This window comes from Centruroides sculpturatus, unplaced genomic scaffold (genome assembly GCF_000671375.1).
Source record: "Centruroides sculpturatus isolate CEXI.00-Female unplaced genomic scaffold, Cexi_2.0 scaffold842, whole genome shotgun sequence".
NCBI classification, from domain to species: Eukaryota; Metazoa; Arthropoda; class Arachnida; order Scorpiones; family Buthidae; genus Centruroides; species Centruroides sculpturatus.
In genome coordinates this window covers 274,479-294,097 of record NW_019385320.1, presented here as the reverse complement: position 1 = coordinate 294,097, position 19,619 = coordinate 274,479, and the positions used below count along the sequence as shown (strand labels likewise).

General features: G+C 27.5%; 2 protein-coding genes and 1 long non-coding RNA gene across 4 annotated transcripts in view; 1 reads left to right on the top strand and 2 right to left on the bottom strand.

The window, feature by feature from the left end:
- LOC111637608 (amyloid-beta-like protein) overlaps nt 1–13,024 on the top strand; it is a 92,804-nt gene extending 79,780 nt beyond the window's left edge. The window contains exons 5-12 of one of the 2 annotated variants that reach the window (XM_023383131.1): nt 3,072–3,403; nt 5,146–5,241; nt 6,059–6,200; nt 6,362–6,378; nt 7,548–7,776; nt 8,608–8,718; nt 11,270–11,553; nt 12,491–13,024. In XM_023383131.1, the coding sequence (XP_023238899.1) occupies nt 3,072–3,403; nt 5,146–5,241; nt 6,059–6,200; nt 6,362–6,378; nt 7,548–7,776; nt 8,608–8,718; nt 11,270–11,553; nt 12,491–12,757 (1,478 nt within the window). In that variant the 3' untranslated portion in view covers nt 12,758–13,024. Of the gene's footprint in view, nt 1–3,071; nt 3,404–5,145; nt 5,242–6,058; nt 6,218–6,361; nt 6,379–7,547; nt 7,777–8,607; nt 8,719–11,269; nt 11,554–12,490 lie in introns of both variants that reach the window. The other variant, XM_023383130.1, reaches the window with a different exon arrangement.
- Nucleotides 13,025–15,321: 2,297 nt separating this feature from the next.
- On the bottom strand, nt 15,322–16,970 carry LOC111637609 (toxin KTx8-like). Its single transcript, XM_023383132.1, has 2 exons — nt 16,827–16,970; nt 15,322–15,507 (listed from the first exon to the last, which is right to left on the bottom strand). Exons 1-2 carry the CDS (start codon nt 16,882–16,884, stop codon nt 15,368–15,370), a joined length of 198 nt encoding a protein of 65 aa, XP_023238900.1. The 5' UTR covers nt 16,885–16,970; the 3' UTR covers nt 15,322–15,367.
- A 6-nt stretch (nt 16,971–16,976) lies between these two features.
- Nucleotides 16,977–19,331, bottom strand: LOC111637610. Its single transcript, XR_002758721.1, has 2 exons — nt 19,297–19,331; nt 16,977–17,115 (listed from the first exon to the last, which is right to left on the bottom strand). It is a non-coding gene; the product is annotated as an uncharacterized LOC111637610 (long non-coding RNA).
- Between the last annotated feature and the right edge of the window lie 288 nt (nt 19,332–19,619).

The window sequence follows — 19,619 nt, the reverse complement described above, 5'->3', positions numbered from 1 at the left end:
TAAATGCTGAAAGGTTTCCAAACACCCCATAGTTAGAACAAAAACATTAATGAGATGTTTGGTCTTCAAGAATGTTTAATCTGAAATCTTGGACTCCTTCAACCATTTTTAGTATTGTGCTATACTACTTACAGCAATTAAATTTTTATGGTTTCTTACTATTGACTGTTGTAAATAATTTAGCTTTTGAGCTTTAAACAGATTAATAGTTTTAATATTTTATATATCAAAACAGAAAAATGAAACTATTTATGATTGGTTGATATTTTAAAATAAATGGCATGTGGTATTCATTAATAAATTTTTCAGTATCATATGCTATTTCTGATTAAGTTTAAAATGTAGTTGCTTTTTAGAATAAGTGAACCTTTAAACATCTAAAGCTAAATATTTCCAACATTATCATTAGAAATTGAAATTAGTCTATACAATTTCTACTTTAAAATAATTAACATAGCTAATATGCTAAAAAAACAATAATAATAACTTTCAGGAAGTACTGTACATGTATACAAAAATTAAAGTTTAATTCAGATGACGTTCAAAACAAAAATAAATATTTTCTATTTGGCAATGATTAATGTTGGATACCTCTGCACTGTTTTTATCATAAAAGCTAATAAATTTCTCAATTAAAAAAACACCTAAATATTTAAGAAAGTTTAATTTAAATGAGCTTCCTGAAATTAAAATTACTTTAACTTACTTTTATATTTCATACAAAATGGAATTAAATTAAGTAGTTAAGATTGTTGCTTAAAATAGCTGTATATGACATTTTAATGTCAAAGTAACACACAAATAAAAACAAGATATCTATTGTTATTTCTAAATATTTTATGTATTATAAAAACTGATTTATTTTGTTTTTATTCATAATTTAAGTAAGTTTGTTTCCAACAATTTTAAATTTGTAACATTTGTTTTTTGTTTGAATTTTGTCTGAAGGACACAGTTGTAATCAGGGAAAAGTACTTGTAAAATGTACAAAACTTTAAATTTAATTGTAGTAAAATATATATGTTAATAGACATTTTACATTATGTAAATAGATTAAACATAAAACAAACATATTATATAATTTTTAATAGTTTTGTTTTTGAAATTTTTTTTACTGTTAATGATTTTCTATTTAAAACTGAATTATTTAAACTTTGCACTGTAAACTATATACTAAATCATAAAATGCAATTATTGAGTTTTTCAATTCACTGAAAATAAGTACTATACACTAAAGTTTACATCAAAACAAAAAGTTTCATCAAATATTTTAAAAAAATGATTCATAATGTAATAATGTCTGATTTGTTCTCACATTTTCAGTACTCAGCATCTTGTAGCATCTTGCAATACTGTTTCTTTTTTCCTTACTAATTGTCATTGCAATTTCTTAATATAAATTATAAATTTTTCAAATTAATTATTCATACTTAAGTGTTTTGATATGTTACAAATTGTTTCATTATTGTTAGAACAAATATTTAATAACTTAACAGGATGCAATTTCTGTTTTGATGAGATTATTACTTGCCATGGTAACATCATTAGTAACTATATTCTAGGATGTAATTTTTAAAAAATGATGTGACTTATAATCTGTAGATATTTCATTGAATAGTTCTGTTGACTTAAAAAGGGAAGAAAAGCAATGTCCTTTTAGACAGGAAATGATTATACAGTATATATATTTTATTAATGGAAATACAATTTTCTTGTGCACCAGTGCAGATAGTCTATTGAATATTAAGATTTGTTTAAATCTGCTGACTCTTGTGATTGATATGCAATGCTGTTGTAGACTCTGAATCAAAGTGTATATGCACTAGAATTATTATAAATAGTAGCTATTAAACATGTTTTGTGAGCTTTTGAGCTAAAAAAAAAAAAAAGTGTTTGTAGTTGACCTCATCCCTCAATGTTATATCTGACATTATTCAAATGTTTAAGTTAATTGATAATCTTTTTGGACTTCTATAATATAGAAGACAATTTGTTAGATGAAAGAGGAGGGAGGAAGTCAGATTGAAAAGTGTTGTGTTCTGGAAATAACACCTGTCTTGTCTATCTTGACAAAAAAACATCTTAGAACTTTAAATTGCTGGAAATGAAAATGTGATTTCAAATTATTACTGTTAATAAAATATTCTGGTTATTTCTTTATTTAGATATAAATACAGTAGTAAACTTTTAAAATTTGAGTCTGAAACAAATAATTATAATTTTTGACTTTATACAAATAAATTGATAATGCTCTAAGTTAAATTATTTTAAAACGTAATATTATAATATCATTTTACAGTAGATTAGTATTTGATAGTGTTCATCAAAACTAGATCTATCATGAATCAAATGAAATGAGTGTGTGTTTTCTTTTAAATGGGTCAAATTTTTTAGTGACTTTTTAACTTTAATCCACTATATATTTGTGATTACATAGTATTTTATTGCTTATAATAATAAAAATGATTGTAATATATATCTCTTAATATAGAATTACTAAAGTGGACTTCTCCCTTCTATGAGGAAGCGATCCATTTTAAACTAACGTCAGGCACTACACAAAATAGATAAGGCTCTGATGTTTAGCCTAAAGAAACTTGTTTGTTAAATTAAATGAATAAATTGGAAATATTGAAATTTTGAAAGTTTATCATCTAGATACTTTGTTGTTTTCCATATACTACTTCTGCTAATCTTGATTGTGTTAGATTGGGTCTACTTGACCATAGAATCTCTTCATAGAATCATAGAATTTTTAATGGTCTTAATATATTAGATTAACTCTCACAATACATTTTTAACAGAGGACTTTATTGATCCTCTACATCTACTGTTTTTTTACATATGAGCATGTTTTACAAAGCTATTTGTCACAATTTAGAATATTATTATTTTTTTAATCTTTACCACCTTTCGTATAGCAAAACTGAAATCAAATGTTACCAAAGCAATACCTGTAAAAATTATCTGTAAAAATACTAGCAATCCTACCATAACATCACTATAGTATTATCTAACATTGCTGATATGATTAGCTTATTTGATAATTTCAAAATTTAATATTTTGACAGAAAAATCTAAAGGAAATAAGGGTGATAGTAGAGAAGATATGTTGAATAATGTAGATAATTCAATCAGTGATGAAACTGATAATGATGACGACGATGATTATGATGATGACGACGACTATTATGATGATGACGACTACAGTGAAGAAGACAGGTCTAGTGCTGCAAGCACAACAACTAGTACCACAACTACTACCACAACCACTACAACCACCACCACCACAGAGAGACCAGTTGACTTTTATTTTAGTCACTTTGATAGTCGACATGAGCACGATGCCTTCAAAGAAGCTCAAAAGTCACTGGAAGATAAACATAGGGAAAAAGTTACCAAAGTAAGTAATATTGCAATTATTAGTAGGACTTAAATATAATTATGAACATACAAATTCAATAGAAATTGTATATATATATATTGTGTGTAAAAATTCTTTTATTCAGAAACCTATACTTAATCAGTAAATATTGTTTAATTAATTAGGGATATACAGTCAGACACAGTAAGTGTTATTTTATTGATTTCAACTATACTCTTATGAAATCAATAAAATCAGGCTTACTATCCTCAGTTTTTTAAATTCATCTCTCTAAACAAATGTCTTTTAAGTGTGATATTAAATTAACTTATCTCCATTTTTTTAAATCTATTTGTAACTTTTCACTCAGTTTCCTTTTTTAACTGACATTAATTGCTTTTAATAATTTAGTGTAAAATGGATCAGCAATGTGGAGCCCATGGCACATTTCAGATGCACCCTTTAGAACCATAGTTACACAAGCATAAATATATATAATTGTAATTTTATTTAATTTGATTTTGTGTTATTTTATGTATGTACTGTACTGTACTTTTCATTTTCATTGTTTAGTTATTACATTGTGTATAATCTTCAGTTTGGATAATTATATATATTTCAAACATAATTATTTTATTTATTACAACTTTGTGTGTGTGTGTTTTTTTTTTTTTTCAAAATTAAACTATGCACTTTTGATGGTTTTTACAAATTTTATTGTGCCCTTAATAACAAAAAGGTTGCCGATCCCTGATGTAAAATGCAAATTAGTTTAACTTCAAATTTTAAAGAATTGAACATGACAAACTAAGCTTGTTACATCTAAAGAAGTCTATTTAAACTGAATACTTTCCTGATTGAAAAAGAAAATACAATAGAGCCTCAAACTCGGCCTAATGTGGATCAAAGGGTGGCCGAGTTTGTGAAAATGCCGGGTTATCGGGAATGGGGTTAAAAAAGGATAAGTATGCGTGTTTCCTCAGAAAATATTGTACTGTACTTGTATGTATTGTTTGCTTGAGAATACAACAGAGAATAAACTGCCCAAATACCCTTAAACAAAGGAAAAGTACATCCTTTATGAAGGCATAGAGCCTTTACTACATGAAAATGAAAATTAATGAATACATAGTGTACAGTAATTTACCTGATAAGACAGACCTCAGAGAAATACTTTGAGGCATAAAGCTGTCTATGATGAAAATTAATTATCTAAGGATATTTTTGCCCTGCCAGGGTGTGGCCGAGTTATCTGGAGTGCCGGGTTATCGAGTGCTGAATTTTCGAAGCTCTACTGTAGTACAATAATAATATTATGAAAGTTGTTATTGTGCTAACTTTCTATAAAAAAACAAAAAAAAATTGAATGCTTATGAGAATATAAATTGCCTGTAATTGCAAGTATTTTGAACTGTCTCAGAGGAAATGTGTTAAATTTTTCAAATTTATTCAAATAAGAATATTTAAATTTTTCCATAGTTTATCTTTGAATGTTTACATCTTCTAATTAAGATTAAAAGTTCATATAAATTATATAAATATTTAATCTTCTAAGTCTGTCAACAAATTCAGAATTTACCAACTTTTTTTTAAACCCAAAATTATTAAATAAGCATATTATTATTAGGTGATCAATGCCTAGTAATAATAATAATAAATTTAAGATTTTGTAGAAAGTTTAGTATTTGATTATTTTAAGTTTATAAGTAATCTTATGACATATATTCAATATGTTCTAACATTACTTTAAAATGAAATATTTTATAAATCATTATTTTCAGGTTATGAAAGAATGGGGCGAATTAGAAGAACGCTACCAAGATATGAAACAAGAAGATCCCAAAGGTGCTGACGAATTCAGGAAAAAAATGAGTGCAGTAAGTAAATTAATTAAAATGTTTGCTGTTAAGTATTTTTTTTACATATAAGATATTTTTTGGTTTTTGTTCTTCATACATCATGTAAAACCAAGCTATAATTAATTATTGATCATTCAGCAATCAGTAATCCTTAAAAATTTTTCTTTAAAACAGTAAAAAATTTAGACTTTCTTTTTGTGCTGCTTATTGTTATTTATACAAACTAAATGGAATCAGAAATTTTAGATAATGTATTGTTTAAAATAATAACTTATAAGTTACATAGAATCACAAATATGATCTAGATTTAAATTTTTGGGTTAGATTCAGATTTATATCTAAAGAGCCTTGATCAGCCTTGTCATGATTATTAGCCTTTCTTAATGGTAATGAGTTCAAAGATTATTTGAACAATTCTTTTGTTAATTTCTTTAATTTTGAAAAAAATGCTTAATGATTCTGGGCAATTCTAATTTGTTTCATAGTATAGTAAAAAAAAAAAACTGTTGTTTTGCTGAAGCATCTGAACTTTTAAGTTTTATTGTGTAAATTATATTTTAATATACATAGTTATCAATGAAGAATAGTTTACTTCTAAATTGAGACTCTGCAGCTATTGTTTATCAATAGATTAATAATAATTACAATGATTAAATCATATAGAGAAGAAAAATTTTTCTTTGCTTCAAAGTTAAAGAACTTTGATATTTCTATAAATGTGTTCCAGATGTTTTTCTTTGTTAAGAAATGTGTGTTTAACATGACTTTTTTAAAAATATATGAAGTTAATGTTTTTTGATAGAATTTTTTAATTTTTCTGAAATTATTTCTATAGCATTTCCAAAAAACTGTAGAAGCATTGGAGGAAGAAGGAGCGGCTGAAAAGCGCAGACTTGCAGCTATGCATCAGCAAAGAGTTATGACAATTATTAACATGCGTAAAAAGGCTGCAATGAATTGTTATACTGCTGCATTAGATAAAGTACCACCTAATGTAAGTATTTAGAATTATGGAGTTGATTTAAAGTAANAGGAGCGGCTGAAAAGCGCAGACTTGCAGCTATGCATCAGCAAAGAGTTATGACAATTATTAACATGCGTAAAAAGGCTGCAATGAATTGTTATACTGCTGCATTAGATAAAGTACCACCTAATGTAAGTATTTAGAATTATGGAGTTGATTTAAAGTAATAAATCTGAACTTTGACAAATTTTATTGAAAACCTTTGTATTAATCTTAATGTAAACTAAAATTATATTTAATTCAAAATAAGAGAACCTTAAACAAGAATGAAATATTAAAATTATTTTGATGGAATTATATTCTTTAAGAAATTGCTGAAAATTTTCTTTTTCTTTTATAAATCATAATTTAAGGTTTTTCAATATAATTTTTGTTTATTAATATGTACAGTATGTTAATTGGAATTGTAACAAATAGTAGTGAAATTTCTTATTCATTATTATTTGCTGCAATTTTCATTTATAAATATCAACCTGTTTTTTAATTTTATAATTGCTAATGACAGGATAAATGGAGCAGGATATAAAATTTAGATAGGAAATAAATATAACTTCAGTTACAAATGAAATAATGAGTAATTTGTTGATGATAGAAATCTCCATTCTTAAATTAAAAAATTTCTACATTAGATTGACATTTTTGAGACCTTATTTCTTATGTTCTTCAGTATTTGTTTTTGTGAAAACATAGTATAAGATATTCAAATACATTAGGATAATTAATATCTTATACTACGAAAGGAAAGGCTAATTAATAGAACATAAATTATCAACCATCAAAAGTTTAAAATATTTAGTATAATTTAAAACAATTTATATTCAAAACAAAATCTGTAGCATTTAATAATGTTTTCTTTTTATAATTATCTCAATTTTTCAGTACTTTCCTCAATAAATTACTACAAGAAAAATAACAGAATTATCATCTAGAAAAATAAATTCATATATCATAAAGTAATAAAACTTTCATAATTCCAGTTATAAATTTGTGTTGTTACTTTGCATAGCTTTCTTTATTTGTTATATAATAAATATTGCTTTTAACAGAAATATGAATTTTATGATTTTATGAAGCATGTAGTAGGTTGCACTTATTCTATAAAAAATACCATACATTTGGATTCTTTGTTACTTTTACAATGTACAAAATTACAAGTTATATTCATATTCATAGAATATTCAAAAACATATTCATAGAATATGTTTTTTTAAAAAAACTTGTTGAACTTGTATTACAAATTTCTGTTTAAGTAATTATTTTCAATATATTAATTACAATTATCAATTTTCTCTTATTCTAGACCAAGAGGATTGAGAAATGCTTGGAGAAACTTTTAAGAGCATTAGAAAAAGATAGAACTCATACCTTACATCACTATCGTCATTTGTTGAATACGAATCCCAAACAGGCCGAAAGAGAGAAGGAAGCGATGTTAGAACATCTGGATAATCTTAATCACATGGGAAATCAGAGTATTGCTATGTTGGAGCGTGCACCGTCTGTTGCCGACAAGATCCACAACAGAATGAGTGCGTTTTAATTTGTTAATAGACAAAACATTAAACAAAAGTATTATGGTTATTTAGAGTAATGTAGTTTAAAATTTTTTCATTTTTTAAAAGCTATTTAATTAAATATTTGAAATAGATAAGGAGTGTGTTGGTATACAAATTAAAATATATTAAAAATATAAACTGATTTAGTCCAAAATATTCCTGCAGATTGAAAATTTATGAATTTTAAATAATTGCAAATATTAAATTTATTTGAAATGAAAAAATTTTAATAATGTACATCAGGGCTTCTTAAACTTTTTTATTCACGACCTCATTTATGATTGTGATTTTTTCTTGACCCCAAAAAATGTACAATAAAGATATATACAAATTTGAAAAAACAATAATGGTGTACTACCACAGTTCACTCTTGTGTTACAATGGAAATGAGACAACTGAATACACTGAAAAGCGACAACACTACACTAGTACACAGTAGTGTACTCTCGCTGCATCAGAAGTGACACAAGCGCAACTCACGAAACCTATAACACAAAGCGAGCCATTTTCAAACTCTCACAAATTATTTTCAATATTTTGTATTAAAATCTCGCGACCCCAAGATTTCGCTAAGAGACCCCAAATTGGGTCACGACCCATAGTTTAAGAAGCCCTGATGTACATCATAAGCATCCATATACTTATGATTTTTTATTAGAATTCCAGAATGTAAATAATATTTAAATTTAATCTTAAATAATCTGTTTTGTGATAGATATGTAATAAAAACTTGCATAAAATATTCATTTGGTTATTTAAATAGCACTTTTATTTTTGAGATTAAAACTTTTGTTTTGGTTTTAGTTGCAATTTGGCACCATCTTCACGGCCTGGATGCTGAAACTGCAATTTCTAAAGATGCTGATGAAGCAATCTTAGAAAAATACAGAGAGGAGGTTGAAGAGAAACAAAGAGGTTTTGTATATTAACAATTTATATCTAATTATAAGATGCTATGTCTGTAAATATTTTGATTATGCTTACAAATTTTCAAAACATCTATTTGAATTTAAAGGAAAATGTGGTGTTTGTAGAATTTTGTAGATATCAGAGATTTCTAAAAGTATTGAACTTTAGGTTAATATCAAATTTATCTAATTCTATTGTCTTAGCAAGTCAGTCAGTTAGTGATACTCTACTGTGTTGGTGTTTCTAAATACAGTAGAGCATCGATTATCCAAATACAGTTCAACCGAAACATTGGTTAACTGAAAGTGATCCAATCGGCAAATTCAAATTTCCACTAGTGCTGTGGTGTTGCAGCACTCTCCCCCTCCCTGTCAACCTAAACTAGGCCTACTTTATGTAAAGTATGAATTTGTAAGACGTGATTCAAAATATATACAGTACAGTTTTGTAGCAATCTGTACTGTACAGTACAGATTGCTGAATTCATTATTCATGAGATGAATAACAATTTAAAGTATAAATATTCCAAATTCTATTCTTCTGGACCATATCAGTTACACAATATATTTATTTTATTATCATTTTTTAAAGTCAAAATTTAATTATTTGTTACAATAAACATCACGAAACCTGATAAATTTGCAAAGCCAAACAACCATCAGATTATGTCTGGCTACTTTTCCATGTTTATTGCAGAAAAGTTGTCTGATGTAATCCACTGGTTTTTTGGCTTTAATAATTTGTTTGCATTTAAATTGTTTTTAGCATTGATTTTAAAATACCAGAAGTTTTTAATTGCTTAATTATCCAATTTATATTGTTTTTGAATTAAATTAACCGTGAAAGATTGAAATTTTATTCTCTCATTTAGGATATTGAAGAGCTGAACAGCATAATTTTTTAATTAAAAAAAAAATGAAATTTTCTTGCCAAAAGCAATTAGGAATTTGATAAATTTGTGAATTTAGTAATTAGAAAATATGTTTTGAATGCTTTTTTTTTAAATGTGACTAGGAGTGTTTTGAATTGTCAATTTTTTTAATTTGACTTAGATCTTCTTGAAATAAAACTAAAAATCTAATTTTAAGGAATTATTTATTCGTTTACTGGTTTAAAAATTTGCTATAATTTTCTTCTGTACTACAATAAATATTTGGTTAACTATTGGTGCAGGTCAATGTCTTACACAGATTCTTTCTGGAAGATATATGACCTAAAGACAATAAGTAAAGTTTTGTATTATTTTCTTCCTTTTGCATTAGAATAATTGTAATAGTAATGAATAGTAACCAAAAAATGACCAGGTGACTAGGAAGGTTTTAGTCTGCAGGTACACATTTTAATTCTAATTGAGATTTTTATGGGTTATTTGGATATGATTTGTTCTCCATAACTTATCCATACTGATTGCAATAAATTGCAAGATGTAGGGACTAACTGATTGCAACCTGTAAGGGCAGATTTATGGCCAAGCATCTATAATGTGCTGTTGACTTGACCTGAAAAATCAATCAAAAACTGGATTTACATATTGAAATTGTAATGAAATAAATGTTTATTGTAAATGCAAATGTGTTTTAATACAATTATTTCTTATGTATTTATTCAGTATGGAATTAACAAGTGGTTTAAATCTTTAGAAATGATGTATTTTACTTTTTAATAATCTCTTAAACCAGTGTTTTTCAACCTTCTTGAATACGCGACCCCTTTACAAGTTAAAAAATTTTGGCGACCCCCACGGCTATATTAAAACTATGTCAGTGATTTTAAAAACTACGTATTTAATTTTCTTTCTGTTGAAGTTTAAATATCGATCAAAAAGCTAATCAAAAAACAGCACAGTCTTCTCACTGAAATTGTAGTATTTTTTTTTATTGTAGTGTAGGACCTACAAACACTTGTCTTTTTCTTTTACCCACGACCCCCCGTGTATGGCTTTGCGACCCACCTGGGGGTCGCAACCCACAGGTTGAAAAACACTGTCTTAAACCATATTAGACATTTTATATGAAAAGATTTGGTCTCTAAACCATTAATTTGAATGACTGTTTTATTTGTATTAATTTATTAATTTATAATTGACAATTTAAATGTGAATTATTAAATGTAAATGCAATTGTTTGAATTCCGCTAGCAACGAGTAAAAGAGAAGCATTTATTATAAGAAGTAAAAAACAATGAAAAAAACTTAATCTTGAAAAATTGAAATCCTAAAACTTATTATTAATATTAATTAAACTTGAGCATTATTATTATTTTTTTACTTTAAATAAATTGAATAATATATTAAGAAAATCAAGGAAAGAATCTATGTTTGATTATTTGCCTGATATATTATTTTTACACTGTTACAATTTGTAACCCCAATGTTTTTTTAATTTTCTTGACCTGAGGTAGATATCAAGTTCACAAATAAACTTGAAAATTTGATAAATTCACTAATATAAGACATGACTATTACTAGTTTATTTACATAATTTGCAAAAATTTTCTATTTGTTTTAGAGAATAAATGCAAATTAACTTTAAATAACTCAAGTTTGTATACAATTTAGAGCGTGAACGCCAACGCCAATTAGAAGAAGAAAGGCGACAAGAGCTAAAAGAACTTAGACAGGAGAAGAAACGTGTGGAAGTTAACATGCATGGAAAACTTCCTCAACCTTTTGATCCAGAAACCATGGAAGATGAAGAAATACAGGATAAGACTACCTTTTCTCCATTGGAGAAGAAGCTAGAAAATACTCCTGACATTGAGGATAATACTCTTGATCAGGAAGAAATTCCTATACCAAAAGTTGCCCATATTCAGAGTCAAACTGCTCATCACAATGAAGGTGTAAGTAAATAAAATAAAAAATATATGTATTTTTTTAAGCTGATTTTCTATGCTTAAGAACATGAAATGTTTTGAGATTTGATTGATAGACTTTGTGAATAATATTTTAAAATAAAAATAGCTTTAATAGTTATTCATATTTATATTTAAGAGACAACTTTTTGATACTATGTAATTATCCTGTTTTTTTTTCAAAACTGTTTTATAAATTGATACAGTTGCTCAGATGTGCTTTGTAGTGTTTTATTTTCCTCTGATTTTGTCAACATGTTTATAACACCACTTGTTTGTGTTTACCTTTATTGTTTGTGTCATGAGAGAAGCAGCAACAAGGCTGTTCATTTGATTTGTTTGTCTTGGTATGGAGTGCTGTTAGCTAAAAGTAATCTGGTGTCTTCTCAATGTTTATTTCATCGATTCCTAATTTCCTATAAAGTATTTGCCTTTCTTGAAATAGAAACTTGAATTCAGTTTAAATTCATTGTGTTTAATTTTTAAAATTTAAATATATTCTTTTAATGTAATCTATACATTAATTAGAAATGTTAATAGTTTATTATTATTTTTTTTTATGTAGTTCGAAGTTTATATAATCTCAGATAAATTGTCTGTGGCCAATATGATTATGCTAACTTATACAAAGCTGATTGTTAATTTTTTTTTTGAGATGCTGAAAATATATGATGATAAAAAGACAATCAACACAAAATTACATAAATGCTATAGTACTGTATATTCCTTTAAAGTGCCATATGTTTAATTTAAATGACCAAGATAAAGTAATTTAATTACTTGATACTGGATTTTAATCTTTCCTGTCAGTTTGTTTTAAAAAAATGTTTTATTGCTGAACTTTGTTTCAATGAGATTGTTGAATAAGGACAAATACATCTATGCTATTAAGAGAATATATTACAAATTATAATTTTTATTTCAGGCATATTCTGTTCGAAAAGAAAGTGTTGAGAAATTTAGATGGAATGGAAGCATTTACATCACACTAGCATTTGCGGGAATAGCTCTGCTCACGGCCATGATTGTGGGTATAATTCTACTGCGCCGTCACGCCCAGCGTTCTCCCCACGGCCAAGGTTTCGTAGAAGTGGATCAAGCTGCCACGCCAGAGGAACGTCACGTGGCAAACATGCAAGTTAATGGCTACGAAAATCCAACTTATAAGTATTTTGAAACACAGAATAACTGAAGTAAGTGGATGTATTTAAACTCATCAGACTTCTCCAATACCTTGCTCTAGACCTCAAGGTGTTTAGTGTTTCTGGAGAGAGCCTTCATTCATTACACCATAATACTAGCAACAGTTGGCTTTAAACTAAAGAACTAAGAGTGATATGGAATTCACACGTTGCCATAAGAGTGATGTTTTTTGTACTGTAATTTGCTAGAGTAAATCTAGTAATCACTTGAATAAAAATATACACTAAAATTCTTTAAAAAGTTCCATTTACAATCTTTACTTNGTGGTTTAATTAGTGTTGTCACAATGGCGGACTGCGATTTTTAATCATATTTTTAATTTATTTTCATTTAAAATATATACTCTCTATTTTAAATTAGTACTGGCTTGCCCCTGTACATCATACTTTTCCTTTAACAATAGTCGTGCCGGTCATTTATCTTAACTCCTTTCGGAGGAAAAGTTTTGAATTGAAATAACGTGACATCCGGTTTGTATCGGAATTTCTTATATAGTTAATCGAGGCCCCTTATGACTAAGGTTTCGATATCTTGTCCGGATTTTATTTATATAATTCCGTTTTCGAGATTAAGGAAAGACAGCCAGACGGACGACAGTGGGAAATCATGATATTTTTATAAAATTAAGTTATATATTTAATAACTTAATTCTGCTACGGAATATTTATATGTAAATGGTATTGTTGACTTATATAAAAATAACTATCCGCGCAAGAGAGAGTTTACATTCGATTGCGAGGTGATAAATACCTTGGAATTTCCAAAGAGATGAGCCTTTTTCCTGGGGATTTTTAGGGATGTTTCGGATGGCGCTGGAGATATTCCGAACGTTGGTAAGTTGTCCCGGGACGGGATACCTTTCAATATAGGTGGATGTAAATCCAAGAGTAAGTTATCTGATATCTTAAATAGATGAATAGCCGGGAAACTGTCAGGGCTGACGAATAACGAAATTGCGAACCTTAACTCCAACCAACTCGAGTTGATCGACGCACTCGTCTGTCGTCATCTATCCCGTTCTTTTATTTTGGGGGTCCTACCGTTCTTTTATTTTGGGGGTCCTACCATTCGGGGGGACTCTTGTCCTTTTTCGGTAATATTAAATCTACATACAGTCTATATCCAATAGATGAATTCTGGCCGTTTGGTTCTTGGTGACACATTCGGAAGATGTGTGACCTTTGAAAAGAAGTGAATCAGGAGAAAGATATAATCATATCCTTTAATATTTAATAAATGTGGTTATTCAAAAATTTATCGCCAAGTCGGGCTCTCACAATAGTATCAATTAGAGGGAGTTAATAAAACGAGTTCAAGATAAAAAAATTATTAAAAATCATTTAATTGTTTTCCCTAATTATTCAGCGATTTAACGCATCATAACTTCGCGAATACCAGAAAATAGTCGAAAGTGTGTCGAATATAGAGTTTAAACTATACAATAATTAATTAATATAACAAAATATTCGTGATTACAATACTTTTAATGATGTACATTCATCTATATACACTTAGAACATGTGCCCCTTTTTTCGTCTCGGTTGCTCTTTTCCTAATCCCCAAAGAACCCCAAAATTCCATTGTCAACAAACAACAGAAAATTCTGCAATTATAAAAGAAACTAATATATAATTTGCAATTTGTACAAGGGCAGTGATAAAATATTACTTATATAAATCATTATTATTATTTATTTCAAAAAGAATATATAATTTTCCTTCGTTTACCATTTCTTAATTGTTTCTTGACCTGAAGATTGCGAAAACATTTATTTATATATATTTTTGTTTTTACTTTTTCATATCCTTAATTATATTATTATTAGAAATGATTGTTTTTATTACTTTTTAAACAAAGTCAAATTCCTTTTGTTGAAAATAAATACAGTAGACTTTCCTATATCCGAACTAACGTGGGCGGGTGTGATTCAGATGAGAGAGTGTGAGAATTTTGAAATAAGACTGTAACATATACTCGTATGTATTAAAAAAAATGTTTATTTTGACATTTATTCTTGACAATTACGATTAATTTTTGAAAGTATTGTGTTAAAGTTGTTTGTTTTGTTCTTCTCGATTTGCTAACTAGCTGCTGCTACATCACATCTATCCAATGAATGTTGTCTGACGTATTTACTACGTATATTCAAATATTTTTTTAATTTTTAAAAAATTGCTAGAATAATTACTTATACAATTGACTTTAAAACAGATAAGTTGCGGGTTATATAATATTTTACTAAATTTCGAAAATAAATTATCATATTTTACTGTTTAACATCGAGTTTTAGACTTGGTACTTCCATTTACGTACTGTAGAGTACCCAATATTTAACACTACATTAATCTTCTACTTTCACATAAATAAACTAATTAAACGTATATAGACTTTTTTAAACGGGGGAATATTTTCTATTATTTCTTTTTTATATTATTTGGGGTGCGATACAGCACCTGCTAACAGAAGAGCAGGTGCTGTATCGCACGTATCCTCATTATAAATAAAATTTACTAATGAGTTATTTTTTAAAAAAGAAGAAAAATACACTTAAAATTGAATTTATAACATTTTATTCATTTGAAAAAATCTCAAATCAGTATTAAACTGAACATTTACAAGTTGTTTTATTTGGTCCAGAGCATTTCCCGCTTTTGCCATATTTATTACTCTTGCAGTATTTCGTACATAAAGCATCCGAAACTGGACATCCTCCTGTAGGTATTCCTTCTACTGGAGATACTTTAATAAAACATAAACATTTTTTTTTTAAAAATAAGAAATAAATAAAACTTTTAAATAAATTGTAAATTTATATTAGTTTAAATCTATATATTGTTGATAATTTTTTTGTAATAAAACACACAATTAAGCATCTCTTAAATTGATTTAAATTACGAAATAATGTTGGCGGAGGCGTTTAAAATATCAAACTATCTTTGTGTAGAACCCGGGTTCAGAGAATCCCAAGAAATTTTTATTTTTCTGTTGCCTTCATTCTTAACTCGGCCTTTCCCATTTAGGGCCTGCCCAAACCCACGATGGTTTGGTTAAGAAAAAAAGGCCCCTTTTGTGCCCACAGAATGGAAATTATGCAAGAAAAATTATAGTAAATTTTGTATGATTAATACATTGAAAAATTTAATCTTGTTACATTGCATTAACCTATAGTAAAAATGACTTAAAGTGCGGATGATATAGAATCATTTCTATGTGATAAAGTCTTTAGACAATGGATCTAAATACCTATTTTACATCTCGAGGATAAAATAATCCGAATTACTAAATATTCTATAAATTTAGATACGTTCTTACGGATTTACATAATTCGTAAATTTACGTACGTATAAATTACACAAAAAATGTATGCAATTTATGAATTACTTACGAAAAATTTGTATTTTATGAATTAAAGTAAATATAATTGAATTTAATTAAGATGTTTGCAACAAAAGTTGCTGAAGTTCAGGTGACTTCAGCAACTTTTAAACACATTAAAAGAGCTATAATAAAAGAGGATAAGTTTATTTAGGTCTATAATAATATGGACATTTTAAATACAGAAACAGACAGTAATACACACAATGAATTATTAAAAATGAGTAAGATATTGGTATGCAATCAACTAGGTAAAGATAAGATTTGAATTGAGTTTTTGGATCATTGAATTACCCAGAACATTTTCATACAATTGGAAATACGGGATTAAGAAATTTAAAGAATTATTTCTTATGAGTAAAATGAGTTTACAATGAATCGTAAATTCAATAGATGTGAAGAAATTCATCTACAAAAACTCTTCTGCTTTTAGCAGTGCCAAATTCATCAATTACAGTAATTCTTGAGCAATTTTAACTTTGAAAATGATCGTTCTGTAGATAATTACCAATTTTATGATTCAAATACTAAATTATACTAATAAATTTGCGAGATTCCTGACAGCTCGAAACCCTAGGCGATAAAGGCTTTGGCTTTAGCAGTATTTAGTAGATGGGTGAAGATGCTCACACTTTATGCTAATTGTTAGATGAATAAAGAAAGAAAAATGAAAAATATCTTACCATTTGCCACCAGAAGCACTGAGAGAACCAAGATGGCCACCAAGTATACCTTGTTCATTTTCTGAAAATGTAGAAAATTCAAACCAGATAAATTTACCGTAGAAGCTAAACTAAAGCAAACACGATATTTGAATGCTTGGGTTAACTTACCTTATTTATTTATATTGAAAAATGCGAAAGGAAGTGTATAATTTGGAAGTGATATAGTCTAATTCGTCCAATCGGAATAAAGAACTTAATCTACGTCGTTAATATACGTTTGAGAAATATCTTCTGAGATATTCAACAACTGTTAGGAAGAAGTTAGCGATTACAAGATAAGCGATTAATTACGTTATTTAATAATATACAGAGTTAATGAAACAGCCGACATTTTCTGAAGTGTTATCTCGTCACTTATTGTTACTTAAGTACCTGTACGTTATGAATACGTCGAATGCTTGAAGAATCAGGAAAATTTTGAAACGTTAGAAGGGATTACACCACTTCATACTTGTGTGTATATGTGTGTGTGTGTACGTTTAAACAATGACTAAAGAGAATACTGAACGAAAAAAAGGCCAAAAGATCATTCTTTACTTCAATTCATTTAATATAATTAATTATACAGCATTCATTTATGAGATGCAATAAATAAAAATTGAATTTTCAAACATCACCGAATCCGAAATTACTTAAAAATATATATATACATCCTCAATTAAAGATATAAAAGTAAAGGAAGTAATTAAAGAGTAAATTGTTTTATAGATATTATTAAAGATCTTATTTCTTCCTCTATTTAATTTCCTTTTCTTAATTGGTATATCTACAAAATACTTTTTTAAAAGCAAACAAATAATAATTTATATCAAAATACACATTTATAACAATTCTTGTGCAATGAAGTTTATTAAATATATAACAAATCAATTGTTGTAATACATAACGTTAAATAATAATAATAATAATAATAATATAATTCTAGAATATTTTTCTGAACGATAATAAAAATATCATTCTACAAAGTCACTTTTATTACGAATTGTAACAAGTGTTCGGTACGTAAACAGTAGATTATATGTAAATGTATTATATTAGTTTAAAGGATTTTTTTAGAAAATAATTGATAATTGCTTGTATAAATCTATTTATTGTCTCCATCTTGTTAAATTTACGAGTATTTCGAACATTTCTGAAATTTTATAGGGAGGTTTGTATATTAGGGGGATTGGTGCTATTAAATTTTGGTGGTTAAGTGATCGAAAGAGTGAGGAGATAGAGGGAGGTCGTGTGTCTTATCTCGAGTAAGATCGGATTTAATGATTTTACTTGTTATTAGCATTTACAATATTTTATAAAATTCATACCTACCCTCAAAATTAATGTTTATGCCATTTTATAATAATTAAAAACATAAAAAATTTCTAATAAAATAACATAACAAATGGCTCCAAACTCAGTTTTAAATGTTTTTGTTGGGAAAGTTAAGCAACTCGTTTCTGAATTTTTAACTGTGTATTTCATATAGACCGATTATACATAGAAATTGAAGCAAAAAAAAAAAAATCCAGTAATTTGTTTAAAAGAATTTAGTTTTAAAATCAACGAGCAAAAATTATTGTTAATNGATCGGAATTAATGATTTTACTTGTTATTAGCATTTACAATATTTTATAAAATTCATACCTACCCTCAAAATTAATGTTTATGCCATTTTATAATAATTAAAAACATAAAAAATTTCTAATAAAATAACATAACAAATGGCTCCAAACTCAGTTTTAAATGTTTTTGTTGGGAAAGTTAAGCAACTCGTTTCTGAATTTTTAACTGTGTATTTCATATAGACCGATTATACATAGAAATTGAAGCAAAAAAAAAAAAATCCAGTAATTTGTTTAAAAGAATTTAGTTTTAAAATCAACGAGCAAAAATTATTGTTAATTGTCACAATGCCTGGCTACAATTTTTAATCATATTTTTAACTTATTTAATTTAAAATATATGTTCTCCACCTGAAATTATTAGTGTTTTGCTCCTATGCATCATGCTTTTCCTCATAATAGACTTGTATTCATATAACACCGTTCTCGAAATTAAAGAAAGACAAGCAGCCAGACCGACGACAGTAGAAATTTATAGGTCATAAATTTTTGAATATTGTTTCGGAACAACTACGCTATTAACACGAATGAATTAATATATTTTACTGTGAAAGTCGCATTGAAACTAATGCACAATATACAGTACTTTAAACTGTATTTGTTTAATTATATAATGCTGGAAAGAACTCTTTTGTGTTTGGATAAACTTATATTAAAGTTAAAAACATTGTGTACATATCAATACATCATTAATTAATAAAGTAATTTGCAATTACTAGATAACTTTTATATACATCAAAATATACACTATTATGAATAAATTATGTACAGTATAAATTTAATTTATATATATACTAGTTTATCTATTGTTACGAAAGACTTACGTTATTTGTATACAAGGTCTGTTCAAAAAGTATCGGACCTTATTTTTTTCCGCGTAAACCAATGATGCGAGAGAGGCTTCCTTCGGTGGAGTTGTGGAGGGAACAGTCATGCACATCCCTGAATTTTTTCCCGCCTACAGAAAGCGTCAGTCGTTGGCAATCGGCGTATGAGTGAGGTCATGTAGTGCGCTCTCGTCGGATTTCACTAAGCTGGAAAATGACTGAACAACGTGAGCAGCGATATTACATCAAATTTTGCCAAAAACCTTGGCGATACCCGAGTGTAAACCATTCGCAAGATTCAGCAGGCTTTCGGGGACGAT

Bases quoted from the DNA above. Each gene is read 5' to 3' on its own strand.
- LOC111637609 (XM_023383132.1), bottom strand. From the start codon at position 16,884: ATGAACAAGGTATACTTGGTGGCCATCTTGGTTCTCTCAGTGCTTCTG. The intron at 15,508-16,826 runs GTAAGATATTTT...GTTTTATTAAAG, and splicing joins AGTGCTTCTGGTGGCAAATG to TATCTCCAGTAGAAGGAATA.